The sequence below is a fragment of the Pteropus medius genome, unplaced genomic scaffold, assembly GCF_902729225.1.
Source record: "Pteropus medius unplaced genomic scaffold, Ma_sr-lr_union100, whole genome shotgun sequence".
Taxonomy (NCBI): Eukaryota; Metazoa; Chordata; class Mammalia; order Chiroptera; family Pteropodidae; genus Pteropus; species Pteropus medius.
In genome coordinates, this window is record NW_024347791.1 from 25,342,969 (window position 1) to 25,367,072 (window position 24,104).

At 36.4% G+C, this 24,104-nt stretch overlaps 1 protein-coding gene across 2 annotated transcripts; it reads right to left on the minus strand.

The window, feature by feature from the left end:
• Nucleotides 1-7,113: 7,113 nt before the first annotated feature.
• Nucleotides 7,114-12,950, minus strand: CUNH3orf38 (chromosome unknown C3orf38 homolog). 2 transcript variants are annotated; one of them, XM_039878256.1, is made up of 3 exons: nt 12,674-12,950; nt 9,984-10,225; nt 7,114-8,502 (listed from the first exon to the last, which is right to left on the minus strand). In XM_039878256.1, the coding sequence occupies exons 1-3, from the start codon at nt 12,798-12,800 to the stop codon at nt 7,888-7,890; spliced, it is 984 nt and encodes a 327-aa protein (XP_039734190.1). In that variant the 5' UTR covers nt 12,801-12,950; the 3' UTR covers nt 7,114-7,887. The 2 variants fall into 2 exon arrangements, with proteins under 2 accessions (XP_039734190.1, XP_039734189.1); XM_039878255.1 differs by having other exon boundaries at nt 7,114-8,505.
• Nucleotides 12,951-24,104: the final 11,154 nt, after the last annotated feature.

A 24,104-nucleotide genomic window follows, 5' to 3' on the forward strand; every position in this document is an offset into this window, starting at 1 on the left:
TTGTCCAGTCTTCAAACACTGAGTGGGCTGTGTGTGCCAGAGTTCAGAGACAGAAAACTGGCAACAGTATCTTTCTTATACTTCATTTTAAGGCATGCAACTCGATACTTCTGTTAATTTTGGACTCTTCTCCATCTTGCATGACAAGTTTTAGATGGAGATATATTATTTTACACTTGTTTAGGAAAAATAAAATTACCTAACTCAATTAACTTACCAGATGTGAAAAGTTTGACAGATATGCAAATATTTGACAGGCCACATGCTACTGACCAATGGTGAATAGAATGCAGGCCAAAAAAAAGTTCAACTATTCATCACTCATCTTCTTTATGTGGTTCAGCTGATGTTTTAAAAACATCACACTCACAGAATCTCTTGCACAGAACATACAGATTCTAATTCTGCTTTCACACTGAAGTTCTAATATTTACATTATGGGATTTTATGAATGATGGTATTATTACTATTTTCATCATTTTTCAGTGAGTCATTTTTGTGAATTGGGGATAAAAGACTACCAATCATAAAATGAAAATTTAATCAACATTAAATTAGGAAAGGACATGACTGAAGATGAACACCATGTTATCTTCGTGTTGGCTAAGGTAAATGGACCAACACAGTTCCTGTCGTGGACACATGCAACTATTGATTCTACACTAAGAACATAACACTGTTAAACACTTAATGTGATTTTTATAAAAATCATATATTACATTTAAAAATTGCAAAAAGTGAATTACATGCATAAAATTTGCAAAATATATGCAAAGTATGTGAAAAACGGGTATCAGTGTATTTTTCCCTCTGAAACTTCCTAAACTATTTATCAAAGATTACCATTCTTTTGGCAGCATTGCTCTAATCCAAAGGTTAGGGTTTTACCTTTTAGTAATAGTAAGGACATCGATGAGAGAACACAGAAGAGCACATTCTAATAAAATAATCTTTATTAAACAGTAAATATTATTTATACATATTTTTAAAAAGTGAGAAAAGTATTAAGAAAGTAGAAGAAACAAGATACTTTATTACCAAATGTCTTTTGTTAAAATGCCTGGCACATGGTTAAGCGCTCAATAAATGTTTACCAAATTGAAAGAAGTTTAAAATACTGATACATTATTTAAAACCAAGTTTTTTCTTAAACTCTTGCTCTAGCTTAACGTTGCTTTTATAATTAAAATCATGGTTTATTCTGCAACTTCTCCTAATTACTAAAAGGTCATAAAATGTCTCTTATTGGTTTTATAATTATTCTACTAGTTCTGGCTTCCCCTGAAATGCTTACATTTTCTAATGTTAGCTTGTTTCTGAACTCTAAGCACATTCTATTGTAACACTGTATTATTCCAATCAGTGGTCAGTACAGCAAAACTTTGTCTTTGTTAAACAAATGTTTTCCATTAAACTTTCTAGAATTAACTCATTGGTCTTATAAGCAGCACCCATCCAGAACAATGTTTCCTACAGGAAAATCCTGTCCAAATATATCACTTATCTCTGGTGTCACTCCTATATATTTGCCAGTTCCTATTACTCAGCCTCTTTGAAAGAATCATCTACTTTTTTCCCTCTTCTACCCTAGATATAATGTATAATATTTTCTTTTTTTTTTGGTTTTTCCCTTCTATAAATAAACACATACACTTAAAAGTGTTTATTTGTTAGAAAAAAAAAAAGTTTTTCAATCAGCGTGATTTATGTGGAAGCAAAATAATGAAGAATTTCCTCAACAATGAACTATGAATCCTTTAATATTCTTGAGTTGCTGAGAAGGCATATAATCACAAAATCTAACTTCAAAATCACAGATTTCAGAAATCATCTCATCTAATTGGTTCATTTTTCTGTGAAGAAATCGAGGATTAGAATTTAAATTCTTGCAAAGTAATATAAGTAGCAGTTGTCAAACTACAAAAAAAAAAAATAGGCTTTATAGTTTAAAAAGAAAATAAAACCTAACAAACAAAAAGCCGGGGGGAAAATCTTAACAAAACTATGTAAACTTCAGCACATTATTTATCTTTTGGGGCCGCAGTTGCTTCATTTTTTACAATAGCATAATAAAACTTTTATAATTATTATCTACTAGAGTGTTGATTGTATTATAGCTCATATATCATTATTCGGGAAGATAACTTTGGCTTTATTCATTAAACAAATATCTAGTGAGCACCCAATGTATATGCTAGGCATTGCCTTCAGCAGATAGCAAAGGACTAGCAATATCTAAGGCTCTGAATAACTATTTGTTCCCTTATTTATATTTTTAATAAAATATCTGTTGAATAATTAGGCTCTGTACAAAGCAATGGAAATACAATGAGAGTTACAGCCTCTCATTTTAGCTGTTTACAATCTAGTGGGAGAGATTAAATTAACAGTATATAAAGTGCTAAAAACTGAAATGAACAAGGTGCTCTGATAAATATTAACGAGAAGGTCCACTTAATCTGAGAGAAGGAAACTTTTAAAAATCCTTGAAGATGAAAAAGCAGCAGCCATGCAAAAGCTAGGGAAAGATTCTACAGATGAAAAAATGCAGAGAAAAAATGCTTGACTTGTTGAAATTTCCAGTTGTTAAACTTCATTTCAATCAGAATTCTTATCTTTCTACATTATCACACTGTGTAACAACAAAATCAAATTCTACAATTTTGTATGCTTGTCAATAAAGCAGAAGGCTAAGTAAACAGAGAATAAATACAAAGACTGCATAGTTGCACGTGTTGGGAGGACCAAACAATGTGTGAAAATGAGTGGAATTAAACCTAGCTGGTGATGAAAGCCAGATTATGAAATCTGGTCTTTATTTTGGAGGTAATGCAACACCACTGAAAGTTCTGAGCTTGGCAGACATGATGAAAGCTGTACTTTAAGGGAACTGTAATCTGTCACAAATATGTAAGAAATATTAAAGTAAAAAATAAGAAATTATTAAAATAAGTCTAGGCTTATGTTGAGAGTCTAAATACAGCAGCAGCTAAAATAAAAAACAATACTGTAGATATGCTACATCCCGACATGGCAAGAAGGGAAGATTTAGAGATTGTGAGACAGTGAATTCAATAAATTTGATATAAATTGTTACATTGTTTATACAACGCAGTTATCTTTATTCTTTTTCCTAATATTGTCATACATGAACATTCTTTATCTTCTCTCCAAGAGGTTTTAAAATACTAAATGAGCAACTTAAGAGGTAAAATTAAAAGATACAGTATGCATTAACACTCCTACTCTGTATTTAGATAAACAATACAGATTAAAGCCATCTTTGATTTGGAAATAAGTGCCAGCAAACGACAACCTTCGTACTGAAGATAATTAGTCAAAAAGGACTCTTCAAAAACCTACTGTACTTAAGAGGCAATATACTTTAGTAGTTACAAGGCTCTCAGGCTGTAATACCTGGGTTTAAATCTAGGCTCTATCATTAGCTGTCAAAATTGGAAAATTACTCAACCCAGTTTCCTGGTAAAATAAAGATAATGGTATCTACTACCTCATTTAGCTGATCACAGGATTGAATAAGTTAATGCACAAAATGTGCACAGAGGAGTAACCGGTATATAACAAGTACTCCAAATTTAGCTATTCTGTATCTTGCGCAAGACACAGGGGAAAAGACTGTGAAATAAATAAGAATCACCAGTTCTAGAAATTTATTACTTACGTAGCGAGGCAAAAGTAACTTATACAGTAACAACTGGAGAACAATTAAGTGTTGATACTAACCATTCCTACAGTAAAAGGCAAGAGATGAAAAAGATTAATGCAAACTTGTGCAACTAAGTGCTTCAAGGAAAACGATTTTCCTAAGTCGTCATTAATTTTACTTTTTTTGTTCAGAAAACATCAGACAAGTAACACAGTTGGAAGTGGACAGCAGTAATTCCTTTAATCCCTAAACTCAAATGTAATTTTGTATTTGAGATTTAGGGTTTCTAGTTTTCATCTGCTTACCAAAGAACACTTACTAAATGACTCACAAAAAAGAGAAATTAAATTTGGCAGTACTGGGAACAGAAATTAGAAGGTACCAAATTCTATGCCAGTGATTCTAACACAAGTAAGTCTGGAGTTTCTGGTTTAATATTATACTGTAATTATAACTTACAGTAACCATCACATTCGATTTTAATATTGTTTTACTGAAAGATTAGAAAGGTTCGAATTAGAAAAAATAAAGCTAAAAGGATTTAGTGCAGTCTGATACAATTCTGAAATATTTTCCTTCCAATTTTTAAGTTTTAAGAATATTCTATATTGTCCATTGATAAGTCATAAATCTATATGACTTAGCTGAAACCATATAGCAACTTAAAATTTCAATTCAATGTTTTTTGTTGTTGTTCTGACCACATAAAAGGATATTACCAAACCCTTCTGCAAAAGGCCTAAGGTAGTTCTTACCTTAAGATATCTAAACCCAGAGATTCAGATTTGAATTCAACATAAATTTAGGAGAATAACATATTAATGGATTATTTTATCTTTTACTTACAAATTTAGATACTCAATAAATATATGCCAAATAAAGAGAACCTAGATCCAGAAGCACTGCAGCTGTGCTATCTGCATTCAAATTGGCTATATCCAAAGATTATAAAGAGGGTTAGGAGCGGGGGGGGGAGGAAGGTGAGAGGGAGTGGTGTAAAGTAGATCACATATATAGTCCCATCAGAGGAAATGTTATATTTTTTTAAATCCTTCATCAGAAAAAGCAATATACAATCATTATTAAATAAACATCTTCTTAGGTTAGTTTTTATAAAGGTCTTGAGAAAATATTTAAAGTATTTTCCTTTTCACAGTTTTCACTTTCTCCAAAGCATGCCCATTGTTCATTAATCTTGTCAAAATGAAACTGATTTTTAATATTTCACTTGACAGTATTTCAGGTTTTATATTAATATCTGACATCTTTTTAAAAACAAACTTCACACATTAACGACTATCATTAACAGATTTCCTAGAGATCATTCCTAAGACTCTAGCCTAGGGACTCTGGGGAGGGCACAAGCATAGCTCTCATTTTTCAAAAGGTCGAGGTCCATCCCCCACAACCCAGATTAAGAACCAGTTAAGAAATGGGCATCTAAATTTGTACAAATAGATGCTAAGAAACATGTTAAGGTATGGTTTTCATTCATTTTTGTGATCTACTTGGCCATGAGCCATTTTGTTAAAACACAATGTTTCTGACTAATTTTTTTAAAAAATTAAAAGAATATTCTTTAAATCCCTTTCCGGTGCTATTAAAATTTCTTACTGAGACTAGGTAACTAGCATAAAAATGTTATCTTTCTGAAAACCCAGGAACATTTTCCCAATTTGTGTTTCCCATTTTTAAGTTGATTTAATAAATTAGAGATGTCTTTTTCTATTTGGTATTGTTAATAAGACACATGAATTTTTTTTGGCATTCTAGGTATTAATAAAACATCCAAATATAACTACTTAAGATTATTTAATTTTCACAAAAAAAGAATATTTTAATAATACCCTATTAGACTACTGCAAATCAGCCTACGGTAAATAAAGCCTAGGTGCCCCATGGTTTGACCACCCAATTACTATAATTACATGTAGAAATGCTGTATTCTTTACTATTTGCCTCCACAGACTTTCCAAATACCACCTGAACATACTGAAGCAAGAGACATAGGCTGAGTGAGGTGGGGCCTCTGCCATTCGCTAACATGAACAGAGCAATGGATGGTAGTAGAAGTAAAGTTCAATCTGCGCTGTTCTTCTGGACCTTCTCAGAGGCCTGACCAAGCTTTAAGCTTCGTGAACAAATTTCAGTTCTTCTATGTCTTCTTTCTCCAATCAAGAAGTATACATTTCCCCTTTAATAGTTTCTTGGTAGTCTTAGGACCCTCCTAGTATACCTCACTCTGACCTTGGAGGTTCTAAAATCCAGAAAAACTTAAAGTTAAAATTTTCCCCAAATCTGAGTTTGTTTGGGACCTACAAGTTCCTGCGTATCCATATATAAAACTCAGACAATATGATCAAAAAACAACCACTGAAGAGAAACATCAAAGACAAACTAGGCACAAAAGTCTTTCATATAGAATGTAAGCTTCTTTTGCTCATTCTTTCATCCATTCAGTTAAACACTAGGTCCTACAGTATGCCCAGCTGTGGGGATTCACAGGAAATAAAACACAGCTCCAATCCTCAAGAGATTTAGTCTATCAGGAAAATTTCAAATTTTTAAGGGTGATTAAAAGAACATGCAGAAATTTCAGCTTTGAGCATTACACAAATTCAAAAATTCAATACTGAAGATAGCTAAAGGCAAGTTCTGCCCATCCTGAGCATCTATAGTAATACTTCTGCAGTAACTGACATTAACAGCACAAAGAAACCAGATGGGAATAGTTTTTAATTTATCCTTTACTTAGGATACTTATCGATTACATAGTACAATGATACTTCCAACTTAAAGAAGAAAAACAAAATCTGGCTTTAAATCTAAACAATATACTATTCTTATAGCAGACGAAAGAGATTTCCCTCCTTTATCATGTTTTATTTTAGGACATACCAATTTGTACTCATAAGATGCATGGCATTTAAAAAAACAAAGAATTTTTTCCTCCTGCTTCCAAAATTCTTTTCAGCCGTCCTAGATGATCACGAGCAGAGTTAAAGGTAAATAGTTAACATGTACATCATCACATTTCCCAGTTGAATTTTTTTCCAAATGACATTTTGATAAATTAAAATCACAAACTAAATCCAGGATCAGCAAGTAGCTGGGAATTTAAGCTATGTAATTTGGCAACTTAACCTCGTAACTCAAACCTCGTAAAATCTATTAGAGGTTAAAAAAAATCCTATTAATTTTAATTTATGATGGTGGAGATGTAGATTTATGTGTATATGTAATATATATGTGCATATATATGTATATACATATATATGCACATATATATGTAATATATATATTGTATATATATGTATATGTATATATATATGCACATATATATGTAATATATATATTGCCCACATTATAAATGTGTTTTTTTCCCCCACCTTTTTGGTCACCTCATCCAAGATCAAGCAAGAAGAAAACAGTAATTCAATTAAAAGTTAGGAAATGGGCATGGCACAGCTTTTTAAAAATTTCAACAGTATGTTTCCTTTATATGATGTTACAATAAATACTCTATAAAACTGTTACTTGAAGCCTTAGATAAGAATAAGCTGTTCTGAAAACAGCACTTGACATTGCCCAAAACAGTTCAGAAAATATTGCAGATTCTTTAGACTACAGTAGATAACTTTGAAAAATGTTCTTCAAATTTTTAAAAGGCAAAGTAAATTTCTCTCCACCTGCTAAATTACTGGACTTTTTGCACAAGATTGTCATTCGAGTTTTCTAAGAAGGGTTGTTAAACATCTCTAAAATAAGCACTTTTTAAAACACTGTCATGAGATGCGTTTGTAAAATTATCCAGATCCAGATAAAAATGAGAAACTTGACAAGGGAAAACCTTGAACACTATTACTTCTTTTCCACCTGAAAAGTACACGTACAAGCTGAATATTTAACTCGGTAAAATGAGAATATTACCTGGTTTCTAAGGCACACCGTTTATAACATCTAAAGTGGGATTTATTTGATGAACTGCATTAAGCCCTCAGATATTTGCAGCAACTCAGGTAGAAAGAGGCAAGTATTCATGTTAGTCTGTAGTCAAAAAAGATATTTCAACTAAAATATGTCAATCCTCGCATCTGAAATCACTTAGACATTACTGATGCAGTATTTGGAAGTTTCTGTATACAATGACATACAGTGCTCAATGCTTTAGAGGGTTACTTAAACTCAGTACTCTTTTGTTCAACAATATCTCATTTCCACTATAAAGCTTGGTCTCCAGTTCCACTATCCAATGTCTGCCTTACATTATGTCGTATTTCATTAGTACCACATAAAGTGATTACGTTATAAAAGGCCTCTAGATCACTCGGTTCAAATGTAATAGCTGGTTTCATTGATGTTCCAGGAGCAAGAGAAGCCTCTCCAATAATTCTCAGGTTGATAAATTTGATTTTCCAAGTATTCTCCACAAAAGGGCAGCGGATGAGTCCAAAAATTTGTTCAAAAATGCCCAAACAAGTGTTTCCTCGGTGAACAGTCCCAGCAACTCCAATCATTACCAGACCATGGGGAGAAGAAGCACATTTCAGTCCACGGGAATCTAGGTTGGGACTGAGAAAAAGATATTCTTCTTTCACTAGTGACAGCAGACGAAGGCTCACAATTTCTGCTCCATGGTAGTCTATCACATTTTGTTCAGATGTGTTATAATAAAACCTAAGCTTGACATCATGCCAGAAGTGCTGTGGCCCCCATTCATCTTGAGGTGGTCCAAGAAAAGGATTCTGAGAATTAAGAAGTTCAAAGTACCAGTGACAGAATTCTTCTCCTAATCGTCGAAAATCAACTTTTTCAGCTTTTTTATCTTCTTTCTCCTGCTGGTTAAGATAAATAAATACAAAATAAAACCAAGATTAATTCTCATCTATTTTTCTAACCTGTTTCACAACAATGTTTTAATGTACTGATTATAGCAGAAGAGAAATGAACTATATGTAAACTCACTGAACCCATTATGCACAGTAAATTCTTTGTGTAAAAAGGAGAAAAATCATTTTAGAATTTCTCAGCTTAAGCAACTAAAAATTCAGCTAAGAAATTAAGGTTTAACAAAGCCTCTTAAAATAGCAGCATGAACAGTCAATAATTTACATAAGCATTTTCTCTTGATTGTGGCAATCGTTCACAGGTATGAAAAAAGGTCTGTCAAAGTCTTCAAACTGTATGCTTTAAATAAAAATACTTTGTGGCATATAAATCATAACACAGGAAGTTGACAATAATCATTTTTACTGTCTTCAAACATACTTCTAATATGATTGAAACAGGTTATTTACTATGACTGGATTAATTTTACACTATTATTTCTTTTATTTCAAAGAAAACGTTCTTGCAAAAATATACCTGATAGGCTAGATTTTTTATTCCAGAACATACTACCTTATTTACATGGTATCATATCTGTATTTATGAGCACCTGCTATTGAATATATTGGGTACTGTGCTGCTTGGCACTTAAGTGCTATTTTCCTTCTGTCTTCACAAGCTTTATGACAGATATCATTATGCCCATTTTCTAAAGAAAACGGGTTCAAAAAGGTCAAGTTATCTGCGCAAGTCAACACCTAGTATAAGGCATACCCTAATTTGAAGTCACATCTATATGATTTCAAAGTCAATGTCTTTTTCAGGACATTAAGAAAGCCCTTGGAAGATCCTTTCCTAATATGAAGGCAATATCACTGTAAAACACATTAATTCAAAGTATGTGGTATGTAGTTTAAAATGACCCAGAGGTTTATTCGATCAACATTTAAATTTTCATGACACTTAAAATGTGTAGTAGAGATATAAAAAAAAAAATTAGGAACAGACAATATCAGCTGGAGGAAATTATTAAAACAATAGTTTCTAGATAAAAAATCAAATATAAAAAATACTTAAGTTTCTTTCATAGAACTTTTGCAATTTAATGCCAGAGAAAGTTTTCAAAATGAGAAAGGGCTTACAATAGCATTCTTTTAAAGTAGGAAAAAATTAGAGAACTAGATGCTAAGTTCAAATTAAACTGATCCTGCAGTCTATCTATTCTCTTTAAAAATCCTATAGTCTTCATTTGATAGAGGATAAATACCTTTGCCCCCCTTACAAATCAATAGAATATTTTTTATACTTTACTGAATGTCAGACATATTATCTCTTAGGTGCTTTACTGGTCTTCCTTTAAAAATGCAAAAGATATAAATTAAAGCTAAAATGATAAAAAAAACAAAATATTAACCATGTTACCAAAGACCCTGGATTATCTAAAGAGTTTGAGACAGAACTATGATTCAGTATATAAGATCTATTTTACCTGCTGAAAGAGTCTAATGTCCTCAGAGGTCTTAACTGGTTCTGGTGTTTCCTTCAATTTCAGCTGTAACTGCTTTCTCCAGTAATCTTTTGCATGCTGAATAAGACTGTGTTTTTCAGTAGCTGGAGGTATAATAACCCCCTGTGATGCCAAATACTTAAATATAACATCTCGGTGGACTTTTTTACGTTTCAGCAGTTCTTCTACACTTTGACTATATGCTAATATTGCACGAATAGCATCTAGAAGGAAATTGTAAAGATTAATAGAAAATCATGAGTCACTTAAAAATTTGTCTAGGGTCAGCAGAAACTATATCAATATTTATAAACTCTTTATCATGGTACTATTGCTTTTGCATGAGGTGGTTATCATTTTTTAAAAAACAGGAAGTGGGTTGTCAGGCTTGGGGTTTAAAAAAATATTGTTTCAAAATTCCCCACCGAATATTCTCTTTCTTTCACTTCTCATAAGATATAGTAACATTTCAGCATTTTCTTCTAAAGAATGGTGTGTTTCAAGAAAAAATCTGAGACAGAAAAAATTTGTGTTTTTTTGCTAATAAGGCCAATGGACCTAAATTCAGTTATAATCCCTAAAAATGGTTGTAAAATTACAATACTTTAGATGTGTAAGGACTTTTAGTTCAATATCCTCACTCTACAGATAATGAAACTTAAAGGTACATGAGGTATCAACAATCATACTTCTAAGAAGTGGCAGAACCCTGACTTGTATTTTTATTTTTAACATGTGTGAGGTATACAGAATAGCAATAAAATGAACTCCCTTGTACACACCATGCAGAAAATTAATATCTTTGAGGTGGTCATTTTACCCCTCCCTAGCTATTCCTTCTCTTCCCACCCACCTCAAGGTAGCTATTATCCTAAATGTTACCATTCCTTTGCTTTTGTTTATAGTAGTACAGCATACTATATATCACTAAACAATATAGTTTGGTATTTTTGAACACTCTAAAAATTCACTCCGTCAATATATATAGTCTTCTGTAATCAGTTTTTCACTCAACATTGTTTCTGAGATCTACATGAGTATATGTAGCTCTAGTTGATTCATTTTCACTGCTGTACCATAGTTAATTATATGATTACATCGCAAGCTTATCCATCCTGTTTACAGGCTTTTACTGTGTGTGTCTAATTACAAACACTATTATTCTAATGCATGTCTCCCACTACACCACTACACAGAGGGTTAAGCAGTGTAAGCATTACATTGGGAGCTTGTTAAAAATATGTAATTTCTGCACCCTTCCCCGCAAAACAGCAACAACAACAAAACTACTGAATCAGAATTTTCATTTTAACAAGATCTTGAGGGATTCATAGGCACATTCAAGTGTGAGAAGCTCAGGTCTAGAATATGTGCGTAGAAGTAACTAAATCTTCCATTTTAGGAGATAATGTCAAACTTGTTTTCAAAGTGGGTAGTTCTAATTTACACTACTGCAGTAACTGTCAACAAATTTTTTTCACATGGTCACCAAAACTTGACGTTTATATATTTAGTTTTTTTTATCTATCTGGTACACGGAAAAGACTGTGTGTTTCGGTTTTTGTTTCGGTTTTCATTTCACTACTTTCTAAAGAGGTTATCTTTTCATGTTTATTGATTTATTTTTTCCCTCTGAGAAACACCACTTCAAATCATTTAACATATATGTACTGGGGAAGTTTCTTTTTCTTATTTGCTTTTAGAAACATCAATTAAATCCAGCATTTTGATCTAATACAATTTTAAATTCAGTAACCCTGACTTTAGAGGTGATTACCATGTAAAATACATGAATTCTGAAGAACTACATTAAATCTAAAACCAGTCTAAATTCTTAGGAATTTCTTCTAATGCTCATGGTTCGAAGTTTCAAATGATTTTCTTAAATGGTAAAAATATAAATTTGACTTAAGTAGATAGTTTTAAAAAAGCAGAATCTTTTGTAGAAAAGTCATACGCTAACATAGGGTGCTGGAATTTTCACATTTTAGAGTAAAATTCAGCGAGTTTAAACTAGTAGGTGATATAAAAAATGGAATCAACGCTTAAGTTACTCATTACATTTTTATACGGACTCATTACAACCAGGCTGAATATTAATAATCCTCGTAATTTATTCTACCGAAATGTTTGTTTGGCTCTGAAGAAATATATTCCTATAACACAATATCATCAAATCTCGATCAAAAAAAAAAGAAACGGAACCAAACTATATTTTTATTACAGTAGTCGTTTTATCTAGGAGACTGACACAAAAATGCTTATATCTCCTCTAAGCTTGAAGAAAAAAGCCTGAGCAGCAAACACTCCTCAGCTGATCGAAACAAAATGGAAAACACCCTGGCACCCCAGACATTTTTCTTTTTGGCCAGTTTTCTTAAAACGACTATTCACGTACTCTGATTCCTCGAAACAAGCATTTGCCAATAACATTACATGGATAAAACCTGGAAGCAGCGCTGTTTTCAGCAATCACCTCCTTCAGGTGCAGGGAGCAGCGGGGCGGCCCGAGGCTGCGTCGCGGCCCCAAGGCACCGGCGAGGCCCGAGATTCCCCAGCGTTCCGGGAGGGACTGAGAGCGAAGCCTCGAAGCTCCTCCGCTCCCACAGCCTGGGGCGTAGGTGAGGCCTGGGGAGGCGCAGCCGCCTTTGGGGAGAAGGGTCTATCCTTACCTTGGCGGTTCTCAGGCTGCACCAAACGGTTGGTAATGGTGTCGCATAGGGCTATGATCTCGCCGTTGTCTAGTAGGCCGAGCAGGTTACGACAGCCTTCTCTCTCTGGGTGGCTAAGGCCCGACATCTCGACCCCCAGAAAAGGGGGAGAGGACGACGCCAATAATGTCGCTCCTTTAGGCCCAAGGGGCCGGCGCCTTGGCAACAGGCACCGGAAGTGCTTTTCCTGTTCTTCGCCACCAAAGAGCCTTGGGTATTCCAGACCGCTGGGCGGAAGTGGTCGCCAATGAGGTCAATCAGGAAATGCGGTGTTCCATTTTGCCGTTCCGGGCAGGCCAGGATGGAGTGGAGTCCCACAGATCTCACTTTAGAGAGAAGGACCGCGTTTACACCGATAACATAGACCATCCACAAGGGAGTTGGTAGCGGGAAGCGAAACTTTGAACTCTTCGGGAGTCCCGCCTCCAAAAGAACACCTGGGAGAGCTGCGCAATTGCAGGTGCGTGGAAAGCGGGCGCCGGCCCTCAGGCGATGGCGAGCTCCCGTGATGCCGCGGGGCCGGCCAATGGAGGCCCGTCGGTCCCGCCTGCCGGCACGGCCCCCGGGACCACGTGAAAGTCTTTGGCCATTTCTGAGCTGGGTGTGCTTATAGTTTGATATTCTTAAATTACATATAACTTACTTAAAATAAGTTGGTTTCACCTGTCCTACGTCAAGCCTGCCCGCCTCTCAGCTGACTTTCAAAGATAGGCTATTGCTTCCATTCCTGTCCTCGCGAGCTTGGTCGTAGGCGGGGCGGTATCGGGTAGTAGTTTAAAGTTGGAGACTCCGGAAGCCGGATTATCTGAGTTTCACTACTCCATTTACTAACGGTGCGGTGGGGCAAGCTCTTTAGCCTTTTTGTCCCTCAGTTTCCTATCTCGAAATGGATCTAGTAGAGATGCTTACCTCATAGGGTTGTTGGTGAAGGGTGGGGAGATGAAGAACAATCCCTGGCCCAAGAAAGAGTTCAGTAAATATTAGCTGTTATTATTACTAATAGTATGACAGCAACACACATTCACGAGAGGGAAACAGTCATGCTCTGCTGGACCAAGCCCGGATTAGGAATCATACTTAAAGCGCTTGCCTCTATATCCTTTCATTTTTTAGCCGGTTTGGTAATATTTAATTAGGATGTTGCCAGTAGCTGAAATGTATACATCTGTATATCCGGTTAGCAAATTTAACATTAAAAAAAAATTAGCCATAAAATATGCTGTAAATATAGTATTTAAAACAGGCATTCAAAGCATGGTTAATATAATTTGCCAGTGGAGATTATTTGGGGTATTTTACTAAACAGATATCAATTCTACATTTTTCATTAAGCATTAAGTGCTTACTACGCTAGGTATTGAAGATTGAGAGAAATGGCAGACTTTCTTCAAGAAGCTCTTGGGAGTTTGGCAAGTAAAGAGATGACAAGTAAGTGTTCATAATGCTGGTGTGGGACTACATGGAAGGCATGCCCAACTTTTACATTCATTCTTTCAAAAAATGTAAGTACTTGCCAGGCTCTGTTCTTTATGCTGTGAACAAGTCAAGGCACTTGCATTCTGGTGGGAAGAAACAGACAAACTACTGTGTCGGGAAATGGAGGAAAATACATCAAAAGGAGGATGATGAGGAGGATGTTATTTTATACTACTGTCAAGAAAGTCTTCTCTAAGCAACATTGAAAGACCTGAAGAAAATGAGAGCATGAACCACAGAAGAAACCTAGGAAAAAGCAACAGTAGAGGTTATGAGGAAAGGATGGAGTGCTTGGCATGTAGGAAGGAGGTGGAGAGTCTGGAGGAGCTTATGCAAGGAAGAGGCAATGAGCAATAAAATTAGAGTTGTAATCAAGATTGATCTAGAGCAGGGTTCCTGAACAAGAGCGCTATAAACATTTTGGACAGGATAATTCTTTGTTGTGGGGGCCGTCCTATGCATTGTAGGATGCCAGTAGCACCTCTTCCCCCATTTGTATATACCAAAAATTTCTCCAATTTTCCACCATTTTCCTGGGTGGAAAAATCATCCCCAATTGAGAACCGCTGATATAGAAACACCTGTCCAAGTGCTTTCTGAGAGGATGAAAATGTTCTGTATCAGTGCTGTCCAGTACATCATCCACCAGCCACATGTGGCTATTGAGCTCTTGTGATGTGGTTGAGGAACTCAAATTTTATTTGAATTTTAATTAAATTTTAATAGCTGTGTGTGGCTGGTGGCTACCGTATTAATGTAGATCTAGAGCCTGGTAGGCCATTATGGACTTTGGCTTTTATCTTTTATCTCTGTCTTCATTTCCTGTTATTCTCTCTCTCACTGCAGACTAGTCACAGTGCTGTTTGTTCCTTAAACTTGCCGTGTAGGTCCCTTTGCTTTTGCTATTCTGCCTGGCACAGCTTTCCCTCAGACATTTAAATGGTTCTCTTTCCCTTCCTTTATTCGGGTCCTTGCTCAAAAATCACCTTATCAAAGAGTCCTTCCCCTATCATCATTTAAAATGATCACTAACAATGCCATGCTTATTTAAACCTTCCCTACCCTACTTAAGTTTTCTTTGTAGCACTTATATGATACTATATGTTTGCTGCCCTACAGTAAAATGTGAGTTTTGTGAGCCAAGGATTTTTATCTTTTATTTTTATTGTCTATTACAGAACCTGGCACATAGTACGAAATATTTGTTGAATAAATGAATGTATTGTAAAGCCATTGGAGGATTTTAAACTGAAGAATGCCATGGTCTAACTTGTTTCAAACAAGACCATTTTGAGGTGCTTCCTGGTGTGAAGAACAGTCTGGAGAAGGGCAAAAGTAGAGGCAGAGGACCCAATTAGGAGACTAGTATTATAGTCCAATGGAGATAAGATGGTAGATCGATTTAGAGTGGAGGATATGATAAGGAGTCAGGGATGACTTAAAGGTTTTGGTTCGTGCAAGTGGAGCATTTACTGAGAGGAGGAAGACGAGGAGAAGTAATGGATAAATCAGTTTTCAAGAGAGAAAGTGGTGATCCCCAAGGATTAGGCATAGAATGAGGGGTGGGACAGAAAGGGAGTGAAGAATTACAAGTAAAGGGAGCAGTCATGAATAATGCATGGAATAAAACAGCAGGGCTGTTTTTGGCTGGAGCCGAAGACAGTACAGGAGCCATTACGTGAAATTTAATAAAATTATAACAGTAAGGGCTCGGCACCAGGCCCCCTCCACAGACTTAATTCTTATAACCTTGCAAGAACAACTTTTAATAGATGTGGAAATCTGAGTTCAGTAGGATGCACTTAATTGCTTAAGGATTTACAAGCATAAAACTATCATGTTGGAATTTGAATACAAATGATCCCCACACCTCTTTGAGCTGTTTCCATTAAATCATATTCTGGTAGTTTCACTTATTGAATGCTTTTTGAGGAAAAAAAAGTTTTCTAGATTGAAGTGGTTTGAAGTATTAGATCTTAATATTAAAATATACATTTACCGATCTTCAAAGTCCTGAGAGAGGGAGAGGAGGAAGATGGCGGACTAGGTAAAAGCAGGGTTTGTCTCTTCCCAGGACTGCATTAAAATTACAACCAAATTATAAAATAATCAACATGGAGAATCACCTGATGTCCAGCTGATTATAACACCTACATCTGATAATGTAAAGGAGCCACATCAAAACCGGTAGGAGGAGCAAAGTCCTAAATTGGGCTGGACCCGCACCCTCGGGTGGTGGAGGATCACTAATAGGGAGAGAGAGAGGTTGCAGAGGCTCTCCTGAAGGAGAGCGGTGTCCTGGTCACATTTGGGGGCTCCCCAGCCCAGGGAAGAGGAAATTCCAATAACTCTGTAGAAACTAGAGGAGATTCTGGCTTTCTCGGTGAGCCGGAAGGAGACTAAGCCCCTAGACTTCCCTTTGAAGGACCTATGCAAAGGTTTTCTGACTTGTGGACACTTGCCCGGGACATCAGCTGTGGGTCTGAGGCTTGTGTGGGATTCATTCTGAAAAAGTCTCCATTACCTAGAGTCAGAAAGAGGGCTGGAAAGGCAGCCACCATTGTGCTTTGGTCCGCCCGCCCCTTCCCCGCCACAGACCACACCAGCTTGATTGTGCAGACCCCTCCCACAGAGCCATTAGGAGAAGCTGGTCTGAGGGGGATCAGCCTGTCCCACCTAACCTGTAGACTGCCTGGGGAAGTTGTTTATGGTTGGCTGCCAAGCCCTGAGCTGAGTGATTCAGAGTGAAGTACTCACAGCAGGGCGGCCATTGTTGTGAGCAGCGTTTTTAATCCCAGCAACAGTGGCCAGCCAGCACAGTGAGCCCCATTTCAGAGATAAGAGTCAAGCAGATCACTGCTGCCAACACAAACTTGGGCAGATATCGAGGACTTGTGAGCCAGTCCCAAACAGCAGTTGGTCTTGCTGTGATCTGGATCATCTGCAGGAACTTACAACAGTTAACAAATTTCTGGCAAGACAGGCTGTTTTGATCTGACAGCCACTGTCTCTCTGAGACCCCACACACCCAACCAGCAGGTATTATTGGCTTGCGGCCAAGCTCAGCTCCAAGTGATTCAGAACCAAGTGTTCACAGTGAGATAGCCATTGTTGTGAGTGGCTTTTCCAATCACAGCAAAAGCAGCCAGCCCTGTAAGCTACATTTCCATTCCCGGCAGGTGACGGTGCTGTGAGCCACACTTCAGCAGTAGGGATAGGCAGATCACTGCTGCCATCAGGAACTTGGGCAGATATCGAGGGCCTGTGGGCCAGTCTCAGATAGCAACTGGTCTTGCTGTGACCTAGGTCTTATGTGGGAACTCACAACACTTACCAAATTTGCAGCAAGACTGAGGATGTACTGATCTGACTGCCAGTGTCTCTCTAACACTCCACCCCAACCCGACCTGCAGACTACCCGGGGCACTATTATTAGCTTGCTACCAAGCTCAGCTCCAAATGATTCAGGACCAAGTGTTCACACTGGGCAGCCATCACTGTGAGTGGCCTTTCCACTCGCAGCAAAAGCTGCAAGCCCTGTAAGCTACATTTCAGTTCCCAGTGGGTGACGAATGCTATGAGCCGCATTTCAGTGGAAAACATGGAGAGTGAGAGACAGCCTCAGATCTCTCTCCTTGAAATGACAATAAGCTGAACATCTAAAACGCAACAAAAAACACCCAAACTGCACACCATCACTTCTGAGCCTGGGATCTGCACATGAGAGCTACCACAGGTACTTTAAGGCATTATATAAAGCAGGGATCCAAGAGGCTTAGACACCACCTACTGGAAACCAAAAGAAAAGCACCTTCTTTGCAACAAACTACAGTCAGACCTTTATATAATAAACCTTCTTTCGGGAAAACAGCAATAATACACTTCTATTAATGCCTACGTGGAGAAATAGTCCATTAAACACCATGAACAACCAAGGTGACAAGGCATCTCAGAAAGAGAAAAATCTCCAGAAAATAAGCTTACAGACATAGAAATATGTGACTTAAGTGACAGAGAATTTAGGATGATACTTCTGAAAAAACTCAATGAGATCAAAAACAAATCATGTCAACAATTTCAGGAATTGAAGAAACAACTAGAAGAGCAGAGCAAGGAGATTGAAACCCTCAAAAAGAACCAAATAGAACGTCTGGTGATGAAGAACTCACTGCAAGAGTTGAAAAATGAAATAGCAAGATTGGGAAATAGAGTTGACCAAAAGGAGGAAAGGATCAGTGATATCGAAGACAGAAATCTAGAAATGCATCAGAAGGAAGAGAACGAAACCGAGGAATGAAAAATAATGAAAGAGAAATATAAGAACTAGCTGATACCATCAGGAGAGGAAACATAATAATAATTCGCATTATCAAAGGCGAGGAAAAGGAGCAGGGACTAGAGAGCATTCTCAGACAAATAGTGGACGAGAATTTCCAAAATCTAAGGAATGAGCTGGAGCTTGGAATTCAAGAAGTCAACAGAACACCCAATTATCTCAACGCAAAAAGGCCTTCACCAAGACACATTGTATTAAAGTTATCAAAAATCAGTGACAAAGATAGAATTCTCAAGGCAGCCAGGGAAAAGAAAATGGTAACATATAAAGGTAAACCTATTGGATTATCCTCAGACTTCTCAGTACCAATCTTATAAGCCAGAAAGGAATGGAATCAAATATTTAAACTATCAAGTCAAAGGAACTGCCAGCCGAGAATAATGTATCCAGCTAAGCTCTTTAGATATGAAGGAGAAATTAAGATCTTTCCAGACATACAAAAATTGAGGGAATTCTCCAATACAATACCTGCACTACAGGGAATACTGAAAGGGGTCAGCTCACCTAAAACAAAATGACAACAACAACAAAAATACATAATTAGGAGTAAAGTGACTATCAGGCAAATAGAAGCAGAGGAGTGCAGCCCTTACTAAGAACAGGGCGTTATGAGCTTAAATAATAAGATGAGAATTGTTATAACAAGATAGTAATGAACATTCAGCATACATAGGGACAAACAGACAACAATGACTAAGAAGGGGAGGATTCAAAGATCCAAATTTGCAAAGGGGAATGGAGATAAGGCAGATGCAGAAGACTGTATGTATGTATATTACTATCTTTTTCATAATTGTAATGGTAACCACACACCAAAGATTCAGAACTGAAGTATATAACATAAAACAAGAAGAACCAGAGGCAAAACCCACAGAAGCCAACCAAAATAAAGAAAACAAACACCAGGACAGGGAAGCAATGGAAACATCGAGCTACCAGAAAACAAAAAGTAAAATGGCTATAAGAAGACCTCATATTTCAATAATCACCCTAAATGTAAATGGACTGATCTCACCAATAAAAAGGCACAAAGCTGCATAATGGATCAAAAAACAAAACCCAACCATATGCTGCTTCCAGGAGACACATCTTAGCTCCAAAGACAAATACAGACTCAAAGTGAATGGGTGAAAAATGTTTCAAGCAAATGGCATTCAGAGAAAAGCGAGAGTAGCGGTACTAATATCGGACAAAAGAGAGTTCAAAAATAAAAAAGATAAAGATACTGAGAGACACTTCATAATGAGAAAGGGAATCATGCACCAAGACAACATAACAATTATTAATATCTATGCTCCCAATCAGGGAGCTCTGAAATATGAATGTAAAGCAATTACTAACAGAACTAAAAGGAGAAACAGACCAAAACAATATCGTAGTAGGGGATCTAAATACTCCACTGCCGGACATGGACAGATCATCCAAACAAAATCAATAAGGAAATAATATCCTTAAATGACATATTAGACCAACTGGACATAACTGATGTTTACAGAGCCTTCCATCTCAAAATGGCTGCTTATACATCCTTCTCTAGTGCAAATGGAACATTCTCAAGAATCGACCACATACTGGGACACAGAGATAGCCTCAACAAATACAAGAGGGTTGAAACCATACCAGCCATTTTCTCTGATCATAATGCTTTGAAACTAGAGATCAACTGCAAAAAGAAAGCAGGAAGAACCACAAATACATGGAGATTAAACAACATCCTACTGAAGAATAACTGGGTCAGAGAAGAAATAAAAAGAGATCTAGAGATACGTAGAAACGAATAATAATGATAGTACAACATATCAAAACTTTTGGGACACTGCAAAAACGGTCAAAAGAGGAAAGTTCACATCATTACAGGCCTATCTCCAAAAACAAGAACGAGCCCAAATAAACAACCTAATGCTTCATCTTAAAAAACTAGAAAAGGAAGAACAAATGAAGCCTAAAGTCGGCAGAAGGAAAGAAATCATCAAAATTAGAGCAGAAATAAATGAAATTGAAAACACAAAAAACAATAGAAAAAATAAATGCAACAAAGAGCTGGTTCTTTGAGAAGGTTAATAAAATCGACAAACCCCTGGCTAGATTCACTATAGAAAAAAGAGAAAGGACACAAATAAACAAAATCATAGATGAAAGACGGGAAATTACAACTGATATCACAGAAATACAAAGGATCATACAAGAATACTATGAAAAAGTATATAACACCAAATTTAATAACCTAGAAGAAATGGACCACGACTTAGAAAAATACAACCTTCTTAGACTGAATCAAAAGAAGTGGAAAATCTAAATAGACTGATCAGCAGCATGGAAATTGAAACAATCATCAAAAGACTACGAAAGTAAAAGTCCAAGACTAGATGGCTTCACCAGTGAATTCTACCAAACATTCAAAGAACATTTAATACTTATTCTCCTCAAACTCTTCCAAAATATGGAAGAGGAGGCAATACTTCCCAACTCATTTCATGAGGCCAATATTACTTCGATACCGAAACCTGGTAAAGATAATACAAAAAAAGAAAACTACAGACCAGTATCTCTCATGAACACACATGCAAAAATCCTAAATAAGATACTAGCAAACCGAATACAGCAATATGTTGAAAAGATTATACACCATGATCAAGTGGGCTTCATCCCAGGGGCATAGGGATGGTTCAATATACGCAAATCGATTAATATGATACATCACAAACAAATTAAAAAATAAGAATCAGATGATCGTATTAATACATGCAGAAAAAGCCTTCAATAAGATACAGCATCCATTTATGATCAAAACACTTCACAAAATCATTATAGAAGGAAAATAACATAATCAACACCATATATGACAAACTCTCAGCCAACATTATACTTAATGGTGAAAAACTAAAAACCTTCCGTCTAAGATCAACAACAAGACAAGGCTGTCCATTCTTGCCACTTTTATTCAATATAACATTGGAGGTGCTATCGCGTGCAGTTAGACAAGCGAAAGATATAAAAGGCATCCAAATAGGAAACGAATAAGTCAAACTGTTTCTATTTGCAGATGACTTGATTCTCTATATAGAAAACCCTAAAGACTCCACAAGAACACCACTAGAAACAATAAGCAAATACAGTAAAGTTTCTGGTTACAATATCAACGTTCAAAAATCCATAGCATTCTTATATTCTAACAACGAAGTGTCAGAAAAAGAAGTGGAAAAAATAATTCCTTTCACAATTGCAACAAAAAGAATAAAATACTTAGAAATAATTTTAACGAAATGTGAAGGACCTATATAATGACAACTACAAAACTCTATTAAATGAAATCAAATCATCCAAAGAAATGGAAAGATATTCCGTGTTCTTGGATTGGAAGAATCAACATAGTTAAAATGACCATATTACCTACAGCATTCTACAGATTTAATGCAATCTCCATTGAAATCCCATCGGCATTTTTTAAAGAAAAAGAACAACAAATCATCAGATTCATATGGAAGCACGAAAGACCCCAAACTGCCAAAGCCATCCTGAGAAAAAGGAATGAGGCTGGAAGCATCACTCTGACCACTTCAAATTATACTAAAGTGACAGTAATCAAAACAGCATGGTACTGGCAGCAAAACAGACAAACGGACCAGTGGATCAGAACTGAGAGTCCAGAAGCAGACCCATATTTATATGGGCAAACAATTTTTGACAAAGAAGCCAAAAACATACAGTGGAGAAAGGAAAGCCTCTTTAATAAATGGTGCTAGGAAAACTAGAAAGCTACCTGCAAAAGAACAAAAGTAGACTGTTGTCTATCACCACACAGCAAAATTAACTCAAAATGGATTAAGGACCTCAATATAAAACCTGAAACAATAAAATGCATGGAAGGAAACAGGAACGAAACTCAAGGACATTGGACTTAAAGTGGATTTTATGAATTTGACCTCAAAGGCAAGGGAAATGAAAGCAAAAATAAATGAATGGGACTACATCAAACTAAAAAGCTTCTGCACAGGAAAGTCATCAACAAGGTAAAGAGACAACCATCTGAATGGGAAAATATATTTGCAAGCAATGCCTCTGATAAGGGCCTAAGATCCAAAATATACAAAGAACTCATATGACTCAATAACAACAAAAAAAACAAACAATCCAATCAAAAAATGGGCCTAAGATCTGAACGGCTTCTTCTCCCCAGAGGACATACAAATGGCCAACAAACATGAAAAGATGCTCAACATCACTATTAGAGAAATGCAAATCAAAACCACAATGATATACCATCTCGCACTTGTTAGAATGGCTATAATCGACAGGACAAGTAATAAATGCTGGAGAGGATGCGGAGAAAAAGGAGCCTTCATACACTGCTGGTGGGACTGCAAAGTGGAAAACAGTATGGAAAACAGTATGGAGGCTCCTCAAAAAACTAAGAATTGATCTACCATATGATCCAGCAATCCCTCTACTGGGTATTTACCTCAAAGACTTAAAAAATCATATCCATAAAGATATTTGCACACCAGTGTTCATAGCAGTATTATTCACAGTGACCAGGACATGGAAGTAACCGAAATGTCCTATGATAGATAATTGGCTAAAGAAGCTGTGGTACAAACATACGAAGGAATATTACTCAGCCATAACAAAAGATGAAATACAGCCATTTGCGACAACATGGATGGAACTCGAGATAATTATGTTAAGTGAAATAAGCCAGACAGAATAAGTTGAAAATCACATGATATCACTTGTATGTGAGATATAAACCTAAAAGCAACAAACAAACAGGAGAAACAAACAGACTCATGGACAAAGACTACAAGTCTAGTGGTTACCAGAGGAACCAGAGGGTGGGGGGTGGGTAGATGGAGTAAAGGAGGTCAAATATAGTGGGGTATGGGTAGGGTGAAGTGGGTAAAGGGGATCAAATATATGGTAGCTTCAGAAAACTGGATTTGGGTGGTAAACACACAATAGAATATACAGATGTTAAATTATTACACCTGAAAATTATATAATTGTATTAACCAATGTTACCCCAATAAACTTAATTTAGAAAAAAACATACACACACACACACACACACACACACATTTATCCAAAAGCAGTTAATTTAAGTAATTATTAATAGGGGACTTTAACTATTTTGGAAACTGAGTTTCTATGAAGGCTCTATGAATTTAAGGGGAAATAGTTTACCTTCTAGGGAAATACGAAGAACCTTGTTGCTTTAGGTATGTGGTTTTTCTAACCTTAGCGTGTATCAGAATCAGTTGGACTTGTCACAAGACAGATGGGTGCCCCACCTTACCAAAATTTAGCATTTCTAACGAGTTCTCAGGTGACCCGATTCTGCTGAGGAGACCACGCTGTAAGAATTACTGCTGGTAGGAGAGAATAAAACATCAATCAGCTATGTCTGTGGCAGACTTCATCTTTTGTCTCTGAAATCACTAATCCTCAGGCAAGTCTGGCCCTCTCAACTTGGACATATTAGATCTACTCATACTCTACATTTGTTGGCAGAGTGGTTTTAGGATACATCTGATTTTTCAATTCCACCTCTCTACTTATTAGCTGTGTGACTTCAAGTTATTT